The 21,500-nt window shown below is 40.3% G+C and overlaps 1 protein-coding gene across 13 annotated transcripts in view; it reads right to left on the bottom strand.

The window, feature by feature from the left end:
* The window catches only part of SIPA1L1 (signal induced proliferation associated 1 like 1), a 330,234-nt gene that overhangs the window by 94,679 nt on the left and 214,055 nt on the right, over positions 1-21,500 (bottom strand). For all 13 annotated transcript variants that reach the window (XM_037127445.2, XM_037127433.2, XM_037127485.2 and 10 more), the window contains 2 exons: positions 16,269-16,399; positions 10,274-10,462 (listed from right to left, as the gene is read on the bottom strand). In XM_037127445.2, coding sequence (XP_036983340.2) covers positions 10,274-10,462; positions 16,269-16,399 — 320 coding nt within the window. The remainder of the gene's footprint in view (positions 1-10,273; positions 10,463-16,268; positions 16,400-21,500) is intronic.

The following is a 21,500-nucleotide window of genomic DNA, read 5'->3' as shown; positions in this document are numbered from 1 at the left end:
AAGTTGTTAAGGAGTTATGTAAACGTGATAAGGAACATTTCAGGCGAAAGCACAAATGTAAATGGAGTTAGAGCTAATGTTTGGGGGTTTTGCAACACACAGACATACATCTGTCTGGGCTCATGTTCTTGGACATGTAATATTTTCGTGCAAGGCTCCAAATAGAGCTGTGATGGCACCAGAAGCCACCTTGGGAACAGGATGGGTTTCTCCACACTCCCAGGCTTTGCTTCAGGTAATCTAGGGGTCATGCTATGCAATTCCATGCTTGCATGTCAACCACTCATCTGGAGCATTGATGGAAGTGTCTGGACACTCAAAAAAAGTTTGTATTAGAAAAAGGGATGATTTTTGTTACTACAGACACATTATAGACGAGATTATTTTGAAATTTATAAGGAAAGGCAAAGGAACTGGAACAGCTAAAGGAATTTTTAGAAAGAATAAAGTGGGAAAAATTATTCTACCTGATTTTTGGACTAAGGTTATATTTGAGATAAAGGTGAATTTCCACAAAGCGAAGTGTTTTCAACACCTGTCAAAAGTGATGTGGACTCCCACCGCAGGGAATGGATACAACACAAAGCTGTTCTTCCTTTAATTAAAAGAAAAAAAAAAAAAAAAGGCACTTGAACACCAAATCAAAGAAACAGCAACTGTGATCTGCCTTACACAGCCCCGAGCTCCCGGAAGGATGGATGTGAAGTCGGAGTCCCCTCCCAGTGGAAACCAACGAGAATCACCAAGTTCTCAGGGAATCACCACTCCAGAAGGGCTGCCTTTTCATCTCTCCCCCCTGGTGTCCCAGCCACAGCAAGGCCACTGGGGTGGCACAGACCGTGAGAACCAGCTCTCACCGTTCTTACACAATCAACCAAACTGCCCGACTTAACCTAGAAATTCAAAACAGTTGCTATGAAGTGTTTCATTGTACAGCAGTTCTCACTTTGGAGATAGTCTGACCCTTTCATTTTGAGGACAGGGCAGAGTTTAACTTGAGGATAGTACTGCCCCACTACTGCAGCGAAACCATTCAAAGACTTGGCCCCATGCCCTGTGAACTCAGAGGTTCTCCAGTCTGCCTGGTGGGAGCAGTTTCTGAGAATTTGCAATTTGCCTTTTCCGACCTTTCAGGTGATTCTTACCCTGGCCTTAGGTAGTTTCCTCAAGTGGAGGAAGTACTCCACCAAGCACCTGTCAGTACTCAGCTCTGTGAACCCAACCTCACTGGCCTCACATCTCCGTCTCACCTCAGGGAGACCCCTGGGCTTCAGCTGGGCACCCCACCTCCCAGAGATCCCCATCTTTCATGGCCTGGTGTCCAGTATCATAAAAATCACTGTTTCGTTGTTTTGTGTAGTTTCTAAGTGGTTTCAGATGGGAGGGTAAATCTAGTCCCCCCCTTCCTTAATCTGACCCAAAAGCAGAAATCTGCCTTCAGTTTTTAAGTCAACTTTACTGGGGTGTAATTTCAGAACAGCAAACTGCTTCTGTTTTAGGCATACAATTTGATGAGTTTTTATAAACCTCCACCACGATCAAGGAACAGAACATTTCCATCGCCCCAGAAGGCTCCTGGTTTCCATTGGCCACGCATCCCTGCATTAACTAAAAGCCTCAAACAACCACTGTTCTATGTTCTCTCACTACAAATTAGTTCTGCCTGTCTTTTCAGAGTGTTTCTGTCATATAGACTTCATTGGGAGAGCTGTTCTCTTTCAGCACTCCAGATATGTGTTCTGACTTCCATCTTTTCTTCATGCTTCAGGGCCAGCAAATTCTAATTTTAATAGTTGATTTTCTGTCTCACTGTTTTCTACTGGAGGCATTTCTCCTTTGGCAATTTAAAAAATTTGTCTCTTTTTCTTTTATTTTCAGGAATATTTTAGTTTTACTATGATGGGCTTGTGTTTGATTCTTTGTATTTATCTCACTTAGGGCAAGCAGAGCTCCTCGATTCTATCTTAAATCATGTCTCGCATCAGTTTTGGAAATTTCTCTGTAAGTAATTCTTTAAATACTGATTCTCTCACTGAATAATGCTTTAACCTCTCTTCTCCTGGGAACTGAATTACATGCCTGTGTTCCATTGTGGTTCAGATGTGTTTAGGTACTTTTCTATAGTTATGCTTTCTTCTCCCCATTCTTCAGTTAAATTTTTCCCAATAACCAGTCTTCAGTTCATCAATTTTCTCTTCTGCAGTGTCAAATATGCTCTTAAACCCATCTGAGATTTTAACTTCGTTATTTTCTTCAGTTCTAGAATTTCAATTTGATTGTTTAACAGATCCGAGTTCTCTAGTCACCCCGACCTCTATTTTTTGTTTCTGCAGCTGCCATGAAATAAGTGAAAGCTGATCTGTCGCCACACTTCTTATCGGTGGCCTTATGCTGGACTCAAGCCCCAGGTCTCATACAAATCAGCAAATGTCCAAGGAAAAGAAGCACTGCAACTGGGTTTCATTTGGATGAACTCTAATTTCTCAATTATTTCTTTTCTGAATAAAGTTGTTGGTGTTATATCCAAGAAGTCTTCACCAAACCCTAGGTCCCAAAGATTTTTTTGTGTTTTTGTCCAAATTTTTTATCATTCTGCATTTCAAGCAGTGATCCTTCCAAATAAAATTTTGGATAACATGTAAGGTTTAGGTCAAGTTCATTATTTTGTCTATGGATGTCTAACTGCCAGCACCTTTGTTTGAAAAGCCTATCCTTTCTCCACTGAATTGTTTTCACACCCTTATTAAGTCAGTTAGATATATTTTTGTGGGACTATTTCTGGTTTCTCTATTCTGTTTCATTGATCCATGTGTCCTTTCCAGTAATTATAAGATACAATCTTGCTTACTGTAGTTATACAGGAAGTCTTAAAAATCAGGTAGAATAATCTCTTCTACTTTATTCATTTTCAAAATTGTTTTAGGTCTTCCAGTTCCTCTGCCTTCCTATACATAGCTCAGAATAATCTTGCCCATAACCACAAAAAAATCTTACTGGGGTTTTGATACTAACTGTGTTAAAATTGTATCAATTAGGGGAGAATGGACATCAGTAATATGTCAAGTCTTTCAATCCATGAACATGGTATGTCTCTCCATTACTTAGGTCATCTTCAATTTCTTTCGTCAGTTTTCAGCAAACATCTTCGATTTCTTTCAACGGTTTTCATCAGAGTATATATTATGTTAGATATATACTCAAGTATTTCATTTTTTTGTGGAAGGACTATAAATGGTGTTATATAAACCTAACTGATTTGTTTGAGTTGAGGTTGAATCATTCAACCTTGCTGAACACATCTGTAGTTCTGGGAAATTTTTGTAGATTCTTTGGTGCTTTGTACATAGACTACCACGTTATCTGAAATAGGGAGTTTTATATTTTTTTCCTTTCCTTTACCTACATGCCTTTTATTTCCTCTTTTTTTTTTTTTTTTGGCCTTTTTGTGCTGACTAGAACTTCCAGTACTATGCTGAATAGCAGTGGTGATAGTGCACATTTTTGTTCCCATTAAATTTTTCAGCATTAAGTATGATAATACAAGCTATAGGTTTTTATAGTTTTATTTTTAAATCAAGTTCAGGAAATGTCTCTGGATTTCAATTTTGATCATGCATGACCCCTGGGTTGTTCCTCAAATCCTCAGGTCCCTGCCTCATCTGCTTTCTTCTCTCCCTTTGCAGATTTACATTGCACATTTCAATTTACCAGGGTTTTTTTGGCTGTACATAGCAAGAAAAACAGGAAAAAATATATGTACTCCCTATTTCCAGAAGCACAAATTTATTTTTAAAAATATTTTGTCTAGTGCTTCTAGCTATTCTCAGTGGGTGGGGCAGTTGGTGACAAGCTGTGCCATTACAGAACAGGAAGACCCTGGCCATTGTTTAAAAACCCTCATAGTTCACACTGATAGCATTTATTTTGGTTTGTTCTTCATACACATAACTCTCTTAATTACTTACTAAATATTCATCACTATACTGTCCTCTGAAGAAAATGTCAAAGACACAGAAAAAAATTCAGTGTTGGGAACAAAAAATTCTAGTTGAAAATTATATCCTCATTGGAAATTACTAAGAAAAATCAAATTACTTTTAAAAATGGCATTGGATGCTGGGTAGAAAGTTTATTTAAAAACTCTGACAGAGATGCTATCAAAATTTATATATGTACATAGACATATTCTAATCTACTTTTATTTGTGGCATAATGTATAGAAAATATTCTATACACACAATAATATTCTCTATCTTCTCTAATACTATGTTGTGTAAAATTTCTCACAAAAATAGAAATCTTCATATTGGGTATTAAACTGATAATTAGTGTACCTGTTGTGATTTGACGTGGAGATGAACTTCAATTTCACTGCAGCCCTGTTTCTAATAGGAAAAGGCTGGAATCCACCACAATGCCCATCAGTAGGGGAACTGATGAGACAAACCACAGTATAGCAATATGATAGAAATTATGCAGCAGTAAGCACAGTAGAAAAACAAGCTATGTATGGACACAGAAAAATCTCCAAAATACATTAAGTGAAAAAGCAAATGTCCACAGCATGCTATACGTGGTATGAGAAAATGGGAAATGAGTCTACGTACGCAGAACTGGTGCCACCTGCACAAAGAAACACAGGAGTACATAAGGAGAGGGGTGACTAGTGGGAGGGGAGGAGATAGGAACAAGGCAGAAACAGGACCACCTGATGTACACACAATCATCCATACTTTGGTTTTGGGACCATTTAAAGATAATGGCTAGGTAAGCCCTACAGGAAATAAAACTATTTTAACTTTTTAAAGCTGAATTTAAAATACAACCCATAATTTAAGAAGACTGGAATATCTGCAATCGATTATTCTGTTTTTTTGGATTGTGAACCAAAGCAGCCTCACTGCCCATCTCAGCCAGATGGAGCTCCATCACCGCAAACTGCAGTCCCGCCACAGCCAAATGACTTCAAGTGCTGTGCACCAGTCACGATGACTATGGAATCTTACCATGAGAAAGGACTTTGTCCAGTCGCCCTGCCCAGCCTCAGCAGGGAAAAGGGCATGGCTGAGCCAGTACAGAGTGATCATTACTCATGAAGAGACAAGATAAGGCTGGCAATGCCACTGCCTTCTTTCCCTGTCCTGATGGCTGTCACATATATTTCCTTCCTGATAATGTACATACAGGCCCATGAGTTGTCTGGAACCAGCGTAACTTGAAACATGTATTAGTTGATATCATAATCGAAGAAAAGATTAAGATTTCAGGATTGGTAATTATTCTGCAAAGCCTCGTTGAAATGGGTTTTAAGAAGACATTTTGCCCCATGGTTCATACTTTAACTTTAGTGGCCTAAACCAAAGGGGAAGGTGGCTGGCCAAGCTCATTCATCCTCCATAAAATAATGCAACAGGGCAATGAATTAGGATAAGTCAGCAAAGAATTTTACCCATGTCCTCAATCAAAGGATGAGTGCTATTCGTTATCAAATAAACATTGCTTCTCTTCTTACATCTATTGAGATATATAATGCAGAGCTAATTAGATACTTTCCTCCTTACCTTCAATAACTTGAAAGTTAAATTTTTAAATACAGAACTCAGTAAATATTTTCATTTCTTTGCATTTTTAATATCTAGAAAAACAGTGGAGATATTCATTTAGGTAAAATCAATACTGTGTACATAAAGCTTGACATATCCTAATAAAAACAGGACTACCAATTTTCTCTACTGCAAAACAGCAAGTGTACTTCAAATATTTTTTAGTTCTACATAAATTTTACTTGGGTTTAATATTATACTTAATATCGGGCACTGAAGCCTGCAGCCATAAAGCACAGAGTCCACCCTCCAGTTTCTTACCGGGAGGGAAAAGGAGGACGCTTGTGCAGGCTGTTGGTTAAAAGTGTGGCCCTCCAGTCTCAATGCCTGGATTTGAGACCTGCCTCTACCAGAGATCCTAACTGTGACCTGGGGCGTCTCTTAGCCTCTTTGTGCCTCATTGCTCTCGTCTGCAAAATAAGGACAAGAATAGCACTTACATCAAAGGCTGCTGGGTAGTGAAACAGTCCACCTAAATTGTTCACATAATGCCTGCCTCAGTAGTCACTGCTCAATAAAAAATGTCCATTTTTACTATTCTCTACATGTGCCTCACACTCCTGCCTGGATAGACAGTCTGCGCCTTTTGTCTCTCTGTGCTTTGTTCTTATTGTTCTGAGTCTGGAGTGCTGTACTGCCTGTTCTCTGGCCTGATGACATCCTCTTTCCTTCCAAAGGTCATCTCGTCCTGATCCATCTAACCAATCATGACGTGGCCCCACCGGATTGCACCTCCATTCTCTTTGTTTGCAAGTTTTTTATTATGCTCATAATATTAAACCTGACTTCCATTACAGTAATTTAGGGCCTTGTCTCCTCCCTGGGTAAGAACTGTGTTTACCAGCCTACTTATTCTCTACAGTATTTAACAACCTTCAAAGAGTGGTTACTCAAGGAGCATTTATGGATTTGAAAGTTATGCTTATTTATAAAAGTAAGCATAATATATTCCACTACCTAAAATAACAGCTCTCTCATAAGATACTCGTAAAGATGAGACGAGGTCACGCATGCAAAGGCCACTAACGAGTTATTTTATCGCCATCGATCACAGCTGCCACTCCAGTGTTCGCCAAGTGCCTGACCTGCACTAAACGCTCACACGTGTGGCCCTGAAACGGGGCCTGGCATGATGACCTGCACTCCCCTTGCATACAACATATGAGAAAAGGGTTTTTTTTTAATGACCGATGAATAAGAATGACAAATTTAAAAGCCACCTAATTGTCCACAGCATTAAAGTTGGCTTAAATAGATAATAAAATCCATGATATTTCATAGCATAGTTCTGAGGGTCAAAAAATTTCAAGATGTGGAAAAAGTATATAAAAACTTGCAAATCAAAACTTGCATAGCAAAACTTAGTAGTGTGCTGATTTGTATCCAGGGTTCAGGACTACTAAGGGAAAGTGGGCCTGAGAACTTCTCCATGTCTCAATCCTCTCAACTGAAAGAGGCCCGTAGCTGGAACCCGCCGCATAGGCGCTGTGAGGATGAAATCGGATGATGCCAGTGAAGGGCTCGGAACAGAGTAACAACAGGTAAACACGTAACTCATGTAATTTGCTTTTCTCCTAAGAGATGCTCTCAATTCCCTCATAAGTGAGGATCCAGGATCACAGTGGATAGACTAACTCCAGACGGGAACCAAGTTTTCTCAGTCACAACCTGCTCTAAATTCGTGACCGTGGGAAATCACTGGCAGATCACTTTCACCTTCTTACTGCCCGTTGTATGACAGTGGGAGTGGACAGGCACACACGGCGAGGGCCCGGGAAGTTTTCAGGGAGGAGCATGTGAGAGCTCGAGTCCATCAAAAGCAAAAATACACTCGTTTTCTAAAACTTCAGGGACGGAAAGGCCAACTTCAGTTCCCACACACATACCAGAGTCCAGTCAAATAAAACCAAAGTTTTATATTTCTGTGAAAGGCTTTCTTTCATATTTTATAGATACAATTTTCATCTGTTGTTCTGTTCATTTCAGCTTTTAAAAGTGGTAAAATAAGAAAATAAGACACCAAAGAACTGAAAGGCAAAATGCCACCATTTAGCAATCAAACCGAATTATGTAAGCCATTTAAAGTACAGAAGATATTAAAGGAAGCATCTAAGTAAACTTTAAAAGGAGATTTAGAATTACCTTTTCGTGAAAGAGAAAAAAAAAAAAGAATTACCTTTTGGTGAATCTAATTTCTTGGTATCATACTATAAATCCCTTCAAATATAAGGATGTACAAAGCATGACATTTTAAAGAATAATGATATAGGTGGAAACCAAAAATGTTTTTGCAATAATTCAAATGCATAATCTACTGCACTTACAAGCATTTGTTTTAAAATCTGTATTTGTAAAGGTGCCAAAATAATCAGTTTCTCAAAATGGTTCTAAGGCATTGAGATTTCCTACCAAAAAAAAAAGATCCCCCAGACGAAATGACTAAGTATGTGTATCTGTTTTTTATCAGCATAATCCTGGCTGTGAATGCTATGAAAAGACAGAGGCTAAGTGGGGGTGCCCCTTAGTCCACATAGATTGCTGCTCATATAAAATAGTGGCTTTACTATTCCTAGACTCCACTACCTAGTAAAATTTCAAAATAAAACTGGGGAGCCTCACTTAGACTGCCGTATTTTAATTTTTCCAACACAGGCACTTAGAAAAACAATGGACCCATGTTATTACCGTCAATAATATACGAAGAAAAGTAAGTTTTAGTACCCCGAGGAGTAAGAAGCCCGTAACTGCAGAATAATGGACAGTTTTGTGAATTAAACAAATTTACCTTTAAATTAACGTCATTACAGTGTTCTTATGGTTCCCGCATCGATGAGACCAAAGCATGGCTACCATAGAGCAGCCCGGCCTGTGGGCCGACATCTGCAGCCCTGAAGGGCATAAACTGTGCCAGAGACCTCACAGAATTTTTTTAAATATATTTTTTGATGATGCCATTACAGTTGTTCTATTTCCCCCCTTCATTCCCCTCCACCCTGCATACCTCCTCCCCAACATTCCCCCCTTTAGTTTATGACCACGTGTCTCAAGTTCTTTAGATTCTGTATTTCCCATACTATTCTTGCCCTCCCCCCTCTCTATTTTCTACCTACCGTCTATGCTACTTATTCTCTGTACCTTCTCCCCCCTTCTCCTTCTCCCACTTCCCTGTTGCTAACCCTCCAGGTGATCTTCATTTCTATGGTTCTGCTCCTGATCTAGCTGTCCTCTTAGTTTGCTTTTGTTTTAGGTGTGGTTCTTAATAACTGAGTTTGCTGTCTTTTCACTGTTCGTCTTTTTCATCTTCTTTTTCTTAGGTAAGTTCCTTTAACATTTCATATAATAAGGGCTTGGTGATGATGAACTCCTTGAATCTGATCTTATCTGAGACCTCACAGAATTTATACAGTTGTGGCACCGATTTTGTACCTCATATGGACAAGACAAGAAGAAATGGCAACACATACCTCCTTTATATAAAATAATCTATTCTGTGTAGAATTTAGAGCATTCGGTGTATGATTTTATTATCAATGCTTAAATGTTACTTTCCTTGAAGTCTATAGTAACAAAAAGACTGAATCCATAAAGTTGAGCCTCATCATCATTTTTCTACTCTTCCTTTGTTAAAATAAGTGTTCAAAATATTTACTTGAAAACAGCTTCCCAAATAGTTAAGTTTACATACGCATCAGGAGTTTCCTGAAGCATACAAACTGCTTCACGTTTACATGTTACAAACACAAATACTCAGAGCCTACTTGAAATATATAAACAAAATAGACAACTGTGCTTATGACAAAGGAAATGAATACACTGAACAATGACTGGAAGAGTTACATCCACCTACTGTCTATACACACTCTTATTGACTGAACTAAAAAAATAAATATACCTTGAAGTGTTATTTTTTGAATTTCCATTCATTTTAATAAAATTGAAATTTTTGGTTAATTAGGGAAATACTATCAAAATTGTTCATAAAATGGCATTTGCATCTTGACCTAATGGCCCTCACATTAAAGTATAGAAAATATGGAAGTGAGAAAGTCTTGAGCATTTTCATTTTGTTACTAATTAGAACCCAAATTTTTTAAATTTTGTATTTAAAAATCTTGGCTAAAGTCTTCATTGGTACACTTTAAAATTTTAAGCTTTCAAGAAACTATATTGTAGCAGCTAACACTATGGGCTTTCAGTTTATTAACCATGTGAAGGTGGACTTACTACTGAATTTCTCTGTGCCTCAGATTCTTTGTCTCTAAAATGGATAATAATGGTACCATTCTCACAGGGCTGGGGGATTAAATGGCTTACATATTTAAGGCACTCAGAATTGAGCATGGTGAATATATTCATTAGTGTTAGCTATTATCTTTACTGTTATTGCTACAACTTATAGAAGATTACCAAAAGAGTTAAACACAGTTTAAGTACCATTACCTATCAATTCCAATATAAAGAATTTCATCAGATGAGAAATGTTCAAAAAGCCAAGAAAAAAGAAAATGAGTAACCGCAAAGAGAACAGCCTTCACAATAAATGATATCAGTTGTCCCTGTCAAAAAAAAAAATAAATATATATATATATATATATCAATCAAGGTCTATAACTCTGGAAGCCTAGCAGGAAACCTGAGCATTGAGAATATTCTCTGGAAGCCACACTTACGCCTTGTTCATCCAGTTTCATGAGCTGCTCTGTGACTTTGGGAGTGTTGAAGGCCAAGCGCAGGCACTGGACATTGAGCTCGGGAACCACGTGCTCCAGCACTTCTTTCAGGGGCAGCCCTCTGGCTGTCGAGTGCTTTGCCGTTGAGGGCACAGCATCCTCCAGGACCGAACCTCTGAGTGTCATCAGCTGAGAGATAGAGAAAGAGACGTGTTCTGGTGAGAGGACAGAATCTAGTGGCCCCCCTTAACCATGGGGGGTGCTCCAAGAGCCCCCGGTGGATGCCTGAAACTGCAGATAGCACCGAACCCTCTACACACTGTTTATCCCTATACAGTCACACCCATGATGAAAGTTTAATTCATACATTAGATACAGTAAGAGATAACAATAGTAATAATGAAATAGAATGATTATCACAATATACTATAATAAAAGTTAAGTGAACGTGGTCTCACTTTCAAATTATTGCACTGTGCTCACCCTTCTTGTATGATATGAAATGATAAAATGCTTACAAAACGAAATAAAGCGAGGAAAATGACAGAAGCATCGTGATATCACATTGGGTGTCTGACAAGAGGTCACATGAAGGATCGTATGTTTCGAGTCATCCTGGATCATGAAGCCATGACGATGTTGATGGCTGGATGTCAGGGGCAGACAATGTTGACAGTTGGGGACATTTAATATTTTCAGACTGAGAGTGACTGCTGGTAACTAAAACCATGGAAAGTGAAACCACTGATAAGGGCAAACTACTGAACATCAATCAAATGCACTGAAACCTTCAACTGCGAGCCTCCTTAGTTACACAGAAACGACTTCTGATTGGGTGAGCCAGAGCAGGAGAAAGGGTGAGGGAAGTGGCATAAGATACTCCACATATGAAAAAACAAGGCCAACACTTTGAAGGAGACCAAGGCAAGTCCAAAGGAACTCATAATGAAGCCTTCTAAGGCCATTTACTTGAAGGCAAATATAGTATTTCTTTAAGGAACTCAGTAAGATCAAGGACTCTATATGGCTATAAAATGCCACGAAGTACACTAACCAGGAAATTAAGAAGGGAATATTCCAGAGAACTATCTGAAGAATAAATGCTTAGAAAATGTTTTTGAATAACAAGAGGTAAGGGGAGGGACACATTTTTAAATCTCCTCATATACTGCTGGCAAGCACAAACAATTCATAGTCCCCAAATGCTTCTACAACAGGACAGTGATAATAGCTGGTTTGGCAGCAGAATCAACAGCACTAAAATTAAGTTTTCCCTTATTTCTTGAAACACCTTCTATTATTATGAAATATAAACATAAGCAAAGAAATTTCCCTATGTAACGATTTCTTGGGGCAATGTTAACCAGACATGAAGCATAAAGTTGTCTTAATCTCCAAAAATGTTCACATGACGAAGCCGCTAATATAATCGGAACACTGTGCTGACCTAAGGAAGCACCAGCACCCGGATGGGCCTGTAGGCTGAGGTGCTGTTCTGCTACAGGAGCTGCGGTGGCGCCAGCAGAGGAGGAGTGGGTGGGTACGGTGCGCCATGGCGTGAGAGGTAACAAATGCACACTGCGACTCAGGAAGGATATATTTACTAAGAAAAGTGACAAGTTCAAGTCCAAAAAATGTTCAAAGGCAGAACAGGGAGAGGTGGGATTCAGGGCATACGGAAAGGTCTTCATGGAAGGGGTGTGGCTAAAAAAGGGGCCATAAAATCTAGAAAAAATTTTACTAAAAAAAAAAAAAAAAGGTCAGCCCTGGCTGGGGTGGCTCAGTGAATTGATTGCTGGCCTGAGAACCAAAGAGTCGCTGGTTCAATTCCCAGTCTAGAGCATGTGCCAAAGTTTTGGGCCAGTTCCTGGTAGAGGGCATGTGAGAGGAAACCACATATTGATGTTTCTTTCCCTCCCTCTAAAAATAAATAAATAAAATCTCTAAAAAAAAGTCAGAGAGCAATGGTATGGAGATGAGGAAGCACAGGCTGCAAGTGGGAAAGTGTGCATGCTACAGCTCAGCTTCACCTAAAGAGAGCACACGGAGGGGTGGGTGTGGGAGGAGCCCCAAGGCTGGAGGCCTCGATGCCAGCTCGGGGCTGTGCACCTCATCCGGCTCCAAAGGGCAATCTCCGAATTCACTTGAACTGGGATGATGACGATGACGTATACGTTAAAGAAACTGAGTTGGAAAATAACAGGAACTGCAGGAAGGAAGAAATGGCAGGCAGAGAACATAGTTAGAAGGAAGTTCTAACAGTGTCCAAGTAACAAGCCAAGAGGGCAAGATATAGGACTAGCAGGGAAAACAGAAACCAAAGGGAGAACCACCAGGAAAGTAAAATCTGCAATATTTGCCAGCTGATGGAGAAGAGAGATGAGGGGTGGGAAAATAAAATTCACCAATATCTTACTTTCAACCCAAGAAAAGGGCACTTGAAGAATTAGTAGTCTATTCATCCAATTAACACTGTTTCTTTAAAGTTTTTAAACAGCACTCGTGTGTTGTTTGAAACAACAAATGGTGTAAAAAGCACCATTTCCCCATGACTTAATGTCTAATAGGACATAAACAGTTTTGTTTTGTTTTCTGAATCATGGGAAACTACTGAACATGTGGCTGGGGATAGGGAACGACAAGGACTGGAAGTATTTTCGGTGGAGAAACCAGGACCAGACATGCTAGTTGCTGCTGACTCTGCCACAGAAGGACAGCAGCTCACTCCAGAAAGCCAAAGCGATGAGAAAGACAGTGACTGCTTTTCTATCTCAATCACATGTATAACTGATATTTTTATTACTGCCTTCCAGAAAGAAGAGAATCCTTGTATGTTTCTGTGTACCTATGCTTAAAAGCACGCACATGCCATAAGATTTTATTCATAAACACACTGTGATGCTTATGAAGACATGCAAGTTTTTAAAAAATCTGTTATAAAATGAGTACTTCTATGGAAGTGAAAGACATTTGCTTGTATTTATTATCTATTAAGTGCATTAGCCATTTACTGAAGCAACTGGAGCGGCACTGAGGTGGCCATGCTCTTGTTTCCACGATGGATTTGTTAACGGGAGAAATGAGCAGCGTGAGCAGCCCCCGCGGAAGCATGAAGACTGTCTCACTGTATCACGCACACCTGCCCCCACCAAGTCCAGGAGCCATGGCCTGGAACCAACACCTAGAGTGTCTCTATCAAAAGACTTTTGTTAGTTTCTATGAAAGCCTCATAAAAATATTATAATTAACCCACATTAAGGATTATTTTCACTGGAAAAGAAAAAATATACAAAAGCCAGTGGCAATGAAATAAACAGAGAGGGGAATGAAGGAAGGGAGAGTACTATTGATACTGTGGCCATCAGGCATGTAGTAATGAACAACACATAAAAGTACCATCCTCGCTGAGTTTTACTCAAGTGGCAGAGACAGAAAAAGAACAATAACAAAAGATAAGTAAAATATGTGAGACAGTGTTCAGTATTCATGAAAAACTAAAGCCCTGAACTGGATACGAAGTGGGGTGTGAGGGAGGAGAAATTTTAGATGAGACCCCTGTGATTTATGAGTAACGGCCAGAAGGAAACGAGAGAGCTCTGGCCGAGAGGATGCCTGGGGAAGAACATGACACCCCAGAGGGTCAGGGAGCATCCGAAACCTGACACAGAGGTGTCCGGAGGCTGTCACGGGGGAAGGAGGCTGGCATGGCTGGAAAAGACTGATGAGAGGAACTGGACATGAGTTCCCTTGCAGATGTGCGTGGTCTCCTAGGCCACCAAGGAGACAGACTTTTACTCAGAGGGAGATGAGAAACCATTACAGGATTCTGAACTGAGGAATGACAAGATCTGGATTACATTTCCAGAGGATCCCTACTGGGCTGAAAGAATGCAGTGTCTGAAGGCTGAAGCAAAAACAGTTCTCAGGGAAAGATGCTGGTGGCTTGGCCCAGACCCAGACCCAGACCCAGACCCAGGCAGCGGGATGGAAGAAGTGGTTGAATTTGGGGCATATTTTGAAGACAAAGTCAACAAATTCTGCTTATACTTGGGGGTTCAAGAGGAAGGAGAAGATTTGAGGTGGGAGGAATGGATGGAGGAAAAGAGAAGAGTCAAGTGCAGCTTCGTGGTTTCTGGCCTGAACTAGAATAATAAAGTTGCCATCAGTTAAACATTGATTCGAACATGAAAACAAGTGGCAATGGTTTTTTGAACCATGAACAACATTTGACTTGGATGTTTCAATCAAAGGCTAAGGAACTGGACCCAAGAGACCTAATTCACTAGAATGGGTTAGCAGGGAAAGGGCTGAGTCCACGACCAGAGAACCAGAGGGAGGTGCAGGTGGTGCATTTTAGGGTGAGGTAACAGGAGATGAAAAAAAGGAGGTGGGGAAGGCAGGAGTCTGCATGGTTCACCCATCACTGCAGGGGCATCGTCTGACTGTGAGACAGGAGTCATCTTGGAGAGAGGCTGGGACCAGCAAGGTGTGCCATCAAGGCACACTGAAAGGGACAATCGATCACCGAGAAGATGCTGATTTAGAAAATGTCAACTTCTGGCATGAAGGGCGCTAGACCAGCAGCAAGAGGAGGGACTTAAATGGTTTAAAAACATAGAAAAGGAAGATTATGATGGGAGGTGGCTTCAATCACAGCAGCCTTGGGAGGAGTAAAAGGTAGGAATAGGAAGGAAAAAACACTTGGGAGTATGGTAACTGAGGCTCAGAGAAACCTGCTGGGATCTGTGTAGGGACTGACTATGGAGGTGGGGGGCAGGCTAGGTGGAGGGGGACAAAGGGGCAAAAAAAAATGGGACATCTGTAATAGCATAAACAATTTACAAAAAGAAATCTGGTGGGATCCGAGAGGCTACAAACGACCAACTACCTATATCCAGCTTCAAAAACACTGTGCTTTGTGTTTTTCATGTTCAGCAGAATAATTTACACTGCTTAACAATGAGCTCTGGTGCGAGAAAAAGCACACTGGAGCGTGCTAGTTCTTCATTTCACTCTGGCCACTACACAGAACACATTAGATATTAAAGTCATGCCTTTAAAAATCTTATGTTTAATTTCCCCAGAGCTCAAGCTTAGGAGCAATGACTAAGTGAGGCCAAACCCTGAAACTCAATGGGGAAAATAAAGCCAAATGCCCAATTTAAACTGGTTTCAAAACTATTATTTTCTAGATACCTCGAGGGGGTATTAGGCATTAATGTGCAACAACCATCCGGAAGTGCTCAGCGGCAATAAATGGGTAACTGGCACAAATACACATTTTAGAAAGAAAACAGTAACTTCATAATCTGAAACTTGTTCTTCAGTGTCTAAGAAATAGTTTATTAGTATTTTATTCCCCCTCCCCTTTTTCAAACCCAGATTTCATTTTGAAAATTAGAACTCATGTACTCTGTGCTCTTAGCTTCCTAAATTGTTCCAAGGGGTTGTCTCACCCGCACTGGGCGGCTCATGGTTCTGAGAATCCCTGTTCTGGACCCCAGAGAATAGGTCCCAGAGACAGTGAAGTGAAAGTGGAAAAAGAAAAATCTCTCCCCCTCTTCTTGGGTCAAGAAACCTCCTAAGCAACAGTTTGTAAGAGTGAGTTAAGTCCTGGGTGACCCTCTCTCACATGTTAAGTACCGCCGCTCCTCAATCATCGGCTCGGCGTCTTTGGCTGCCCGGGTAGGCGAGGCAATATCCCATTTGGGACTCTGAGGGCTCCAATTTCCTTGCACCACACTTAATGGACACAGCTTTCTCAGAATCAAAACCCCCATTCATTTATTGCATCTACCCAGAGACAAGCGGAAAGAAAACGATCCAGATCTAACCATTGCTTCCACTCCTATCACCACTGGAATGAATGAAAGGGGACTTTGTTTCCTCTAAAGACATTTGTGACCATGTGATATTAAATTTAATTGCTTTGCTCCTGCTGCTAGTACACTCTTCTCTCTTCCATGACACCTCACCTTCCTCATTTGCAACTTACCTCACTAGTCCGAAATATTATTCGGTAGTTGTAAGGAGATCCATTTTCTTTCATTTCTTCTGGTTTTTCCCTTCGTATGCTGACAGCCACTGGGCCAAGATTTTCATCAGCCCCAAAATAGTTCCAGTGTTCTTAAGTAGAATAAGACAAAACAAAATTAAAATGTTACTATCTGCTTGATAGTTGGGTCACTCAGAAACTATATCAGTAAAATGTAAACACATTTAACAAATATTAATACTCTTCAATGTGTTATGAAAAGGACCTGACTACACGGGTGTAGCTTCAGGGCAGGAACACTGATGAGAGGCAGCTGGGTATTTTTGTCACTCTACAACATACTACATTACAATTTTTTGTTTTTATTTTTTTAAGGTTTTATTTATTTTTAGACAGAGGGAAAGGGAGGGAGAGAAACAGGGAAACATCAACGTATGGTTGCCTCTCATGCACATCCTACTGGGGACCTGGCCTGCAACCCAGGCATGTGTCCTGAGTAGGAATCGAACTGGTGACCATTTTGGTTCACAGGCCTGCACTCAATCCACTGAGACACACCAGCCAGGGCACATGACTTAAAAAAAAAATTATGTTGTCTCCCTATATCCTACCATTTAAATAGGCTACAAAGTAGCCTATTTACCCACACCCAGGGGTGTCAAACTCATTTTTACCAGGGCCACATCAGCCTTGAGGTTGCCTTCAAAGGGCTGAAATAATTTTCGAACTGTGTAAATGTAATCACTCCTTAACTGTTAAGGAGTTGACATTACATTCGGCCCTTTGAAGGCAACTGGGAGGCCAATGCGCCGCACCCCACCCCCACCCTGCAAATGAGTTTGACACCCCTGGGCTACACTGTGTGTTCTTCCTCACCTGAGGGAAAGTTTGCATCGGGGCTTTTTAGCTTTTCTTGAAAAACAAAACAAACAAAAAAACCTTAAATCTAATGAAAACAGAATTGAAAGATAGAGGCATTTTCCCCAATTAAGACTTCCCTGAGCCCTGGCTGGGTGCTCAGTCACTTAGAGCAGGTGTCAAACTCTTTTTCACTGGGGGCCCCATCAGCCTCGTATTTGCCTTCAAAGGGCTGAATGCAATTTTAGGACTGTGTAAATGCAACTACTCCTTAAACTAGGGGCGAGGGGCTCTGCGCTGGCGCCAGGTAGAAACAAGGTGCTGGGCCGGACAAAACAAGGTGGAGGGCTGGATTCGGCCTGCGGGCCTTGTGTTTGCCACCTGGGACTTAGTGTTGTCCCACTACGCCAAGGTTGCAGGTTCAATCCTCACGACACGTGCAAGAAGCAACCAATGAATGCAGAAATAAGCGGAACAAACAAATCGCTTGTGCTCTCCTGTTCTCGTTTTCTTTCTACCCCCTTCTCTCCTCCCTCCTCTCTCTGAAAATCAATCAATAAAAAAATAAACAAAGATTTTCCTGAACTGGAGCGAGAAGAAAGGTCTGTAAATCACTGAGCAGACCCTGCTCCAAGGGAGCCCAAGTACGATAGGCTCCGAGAAAAGAGCCGAGTTCCCCAGGGAGGCAGGAAGCCCGGTGCCAGAGTTCTGGGCCTCACCACGGCTGTTCCCACGCAACCAGCACAAACGGCATCCCATCCAACCACTGACCCCGGAGGGCACAAGTGGCCTGGCCTGGGACAACAGGACGGGGCTTTCCTAGGTAAACTGTGTGGCCAGGTGACATACTATGATTCAAAGAACTCTCTTCGAGACCCCAAACCTCAGCACAACCTTGGGGGTTGGGGGCTAATCTCCTGATGAATGGTGTTGACTCTACTACCTTCTTCCTGAGAAGAACAAAGGTCAGGATCAAAATTAATTTATAGAAAAATTCTAAGAGTGATATTTACTGTGTACCTGAGTGTGTATATACATATATATACTTCTTTAAAAAATTAAAATTATTGATACATGATATGTTCACAGATGAGGAAGTCCATAAAATATAGAAATATATGAAAAGCTAGAGTAACTTATTTTTTCAAACTTCCAAAATACTTTACATGTCCTATTTCATTTACATGTGACATGACTAAATGACTGAGTCGTGACATGGTATGTTAGTCTCATACAAAAATGCATAAACATTTGAAAATACATGTTATTCCCATATAAAATATGTAAGTATTTGAAAATCCATGAGAATAATAAGAAATAACAGAATAAAATATCTAATCTGTAGTCTTAAAATTTAGGTAATACATATGAAAATACTTTGGAAGTATTAAAAAACTATAAGTGATATAATCATAAATACTGAGTGTCCTCTAAGATTATCATAATCCATGGAGATTCAAAAAAGTACATGAGAATACAGGCAACAAGCATCTCATATATGGACAACTGAGAAACAACTCAATAAATGTCACAAAAGTTATGTACAAACACTTATGTACACCCTCAAAGCACAGCACGTGAGAATCACACTCAGAGGTGATTTACTCTTACTTTGCACATAATTTTAACAAGCTTGGTTGTCTGGTCTTCAAGCCCACGGCTTTATTTCAGAGGTGTGACAATTCCAGATGCTGACAAAGTCCACAGTGTAGGGCTGATACAGACTTGCATGCAGACAGCAATGTGATAGAACAACTGACAACAAGGAAGAAAACAAAGGGAGGAGACAGAAATAGTATAAAAAAGCAGACAAGAACTTAAAGAAAAGACAGCAGTCTGGGGCCATCTAATGAAGGAGCAAGAGTTAACACACTTCAATAATTTCCAAGAATAATTTAATACTGCAGCACAGAACAACAGTGGAGGGGTCAAAAGTGAGTGTGAGACGCATTCATTGTATTTTGTTCCTTGCATGTCAGGGACTCAGCGGAAATCCAACTTTCATACCCAGAACACCTTGGGAAGGGCAGGTGCTCCAGATGTTCTCTGCTGCTCAGGAAATCCACAAGCTCGTATATTGGGCCACTGTCGATTCATCTTCGACAATCTCATCTCATTCCCAAGCTCCCTCTGTTCAGCTCCCCTTCTCCAGAGCAGGTATTTCAAACATCCTCTATTCTCCTGCAACCTCTCCCACCTGCTTTCTCCTCAATCTCAGCAAATGGTAATGCTGTCTAAATCACAGAGAAAATAAAGAAGCCAGCTCAGAAGCAAATGTCCTCATCTTCCTTCATACATACAAACTTACCTGGATCCAAGCTCTTGCTTCCTTTTCTTTACAATCCAAAACTCAATCTCACCCTAACCTGTGGCCTCCACCCAGTCCACCTTCCCAGGGACTCTGATGCCATGACCACTTTCTCTATTTGCCCATTCCCACCATCATCTAATCAAGCTCAAGTCTCCTTCACCTGTAAATATAACACACCCTGAACTCCTTACCCACCTTCAGGACAACTCCTCTTTTTCTTTGGTTGGAAAATTCTTGCAAGGCCTGCCTAACTCCTTACCTTAGAATTACTGGAATCTGACTTGCACTGTAGTAACCAACGATAAACTTGAGGTTAAAAACAAGTACATATGTTGGTCCTTCTCTTGATCAATCTCCCCCTCACATCCAGCATAGCCGATTATTTCATTTTTTTCTAGAAACACTCTGGCTTCTATCACGGCATCCTTTCCTGATTTTTCCTTCTACCACTCTGGCTATTACTCCATTTCCCTTCCTCTTCCCACCCTGGATATTCCATGCACTCTCAGAACTTCAGCTGCCATCTCACTGTTGATGACTCTCAGAAGTCTACATGCCCACCCCAGACCTCTCTAAGCTACTGACCTTTACATCTACCTAGTGGTGGAACTCTAATGTTTGTCCCACAGGCATCTGCCAAAGTGAACCCTTCAGCTTCCACCAAACCTATGAAACTCTAAACTCTCCCTGCAGTTTGAGTTCTACCAACTGATAGCACATTCACCCAGCTGCTCTGGCTAGACTCACTGTCACAACGGGAACTGCAGTTCCTAAATAGCTCCCAAACCTATCTCCTTTTTCTCTACCTGAGAGCCAATGACTCCCCAACACCATCATTTGCCTGGATGTTTGTAAGTCTTTTAAATGGTGTGGTTTTTTGTCCAATTCGTTTATGCAGCAGCCAGAAGACCCTTCTAGAATGCAAATTTGACCATCACTATTAAGTTTAAAATCCTTCCTCAGGTTTCTCAAGGGTCCTTGTGTACTTTTTGTGGCTTCCCAAAGGCCCTCACAACCTGTCACCTGCCCATCGCTCCAGTTTCAACTGAGACCTATCCATCATCCTTCTTACCTCTGAGGACTACATATATGGAACTTCCTTCAGTTGTCCAAACTCGCTTTGCCCCTCCCCACCTGGAATATTCTTCCTACAACTCTTCTTTATGTGACTAAGCCCTCTAACCCTGAAATATTACTTAAACATACTCTAAAATAGTAATTGAGAAAAATGAAAGTGTTTACTTTGCATATTAATACCAATACTTTAATTAAGTGTTAAGAACTTGTAAAAATACAATTTAGTGAAACCAAATATTTAATACATTTTAAATATAAAAATTTAGAAATGCTACAACACAAAAAGGTAAATTTATAAAAATATAAAGCACAATCATTTTAGTATAAATTGTCAGATAATAATACAATATTTTTAAATGAAACCAAACTGTACATAAAAATGACAAATGTTAATTTAAAAAATAAAAAATTAAAGATCATTCCAATGTGTTTTGTGTGTCATCACAATACCCGTCTACATTTTTGTGTAATTTCCCCCAGCTGCTTAGGGAGTACATTTCTGGTTGGAGAATGGCGATGAGATCATTGTAAACCAACTTCCAACACTGTCTTTAGACTCTACCTTTAAACAAACCCATCTCTAGTTTGAGAACTCTAGGAAGATTTTTCAAAACTGATATGTGGTGTTTGTGCAGAAATATCAATCTTTTTTTACTAAAAGAGAGCTCTAGCTATTATTTCCAAAAAGCATTTCCATTTGGTCTTCTGTTAAATCCACTACTTACCACAATTAGATTAGACTCTGCTTATTCAAAAAGTTTTTCAACTTGAGTCAGAATTATTCTAACAATAAAAACCTTGTTTTTTCTTTTTTCTTTTTTTTTCCTGCCACAATTATTTGCTCCCTAAAATTATAGAGGTATAGAAAAATAACCGTTTCTACACAAACACAGCTTTGTTTAATTCTAAACCTTCATGCAGTGGCAAGGGTCTGGTTCAGCAACTGCAGTGTTGGCTCTGGACACTCCAGCATGCTGGCCTCAGGT

The sequence above is a fragment of the Artibeus jamaicensis genome, unplaced genomic scaffold (assembly GCF_021234435.1).
Source record: "Artibeus jamaicensis isolate MK-2021 breed Jamaican fruit bat unplaced genomic scaffold, CSHL_Jam_final contig_851, whole genome shotgun sequence".
Taxonomy (NCBI): domain Eukaryota; kingdom Metazoa; phylum Chordata; class Mammalia; order Chiroptera; family Phyllostomidae; genus Artibeus; species Artibeus jamaicensis.
The sequence above is the reverse complement of the archived record's forward strand: the minus strand, read 5'-3'. Positions and strand labels throughout refer to the sequence as shown.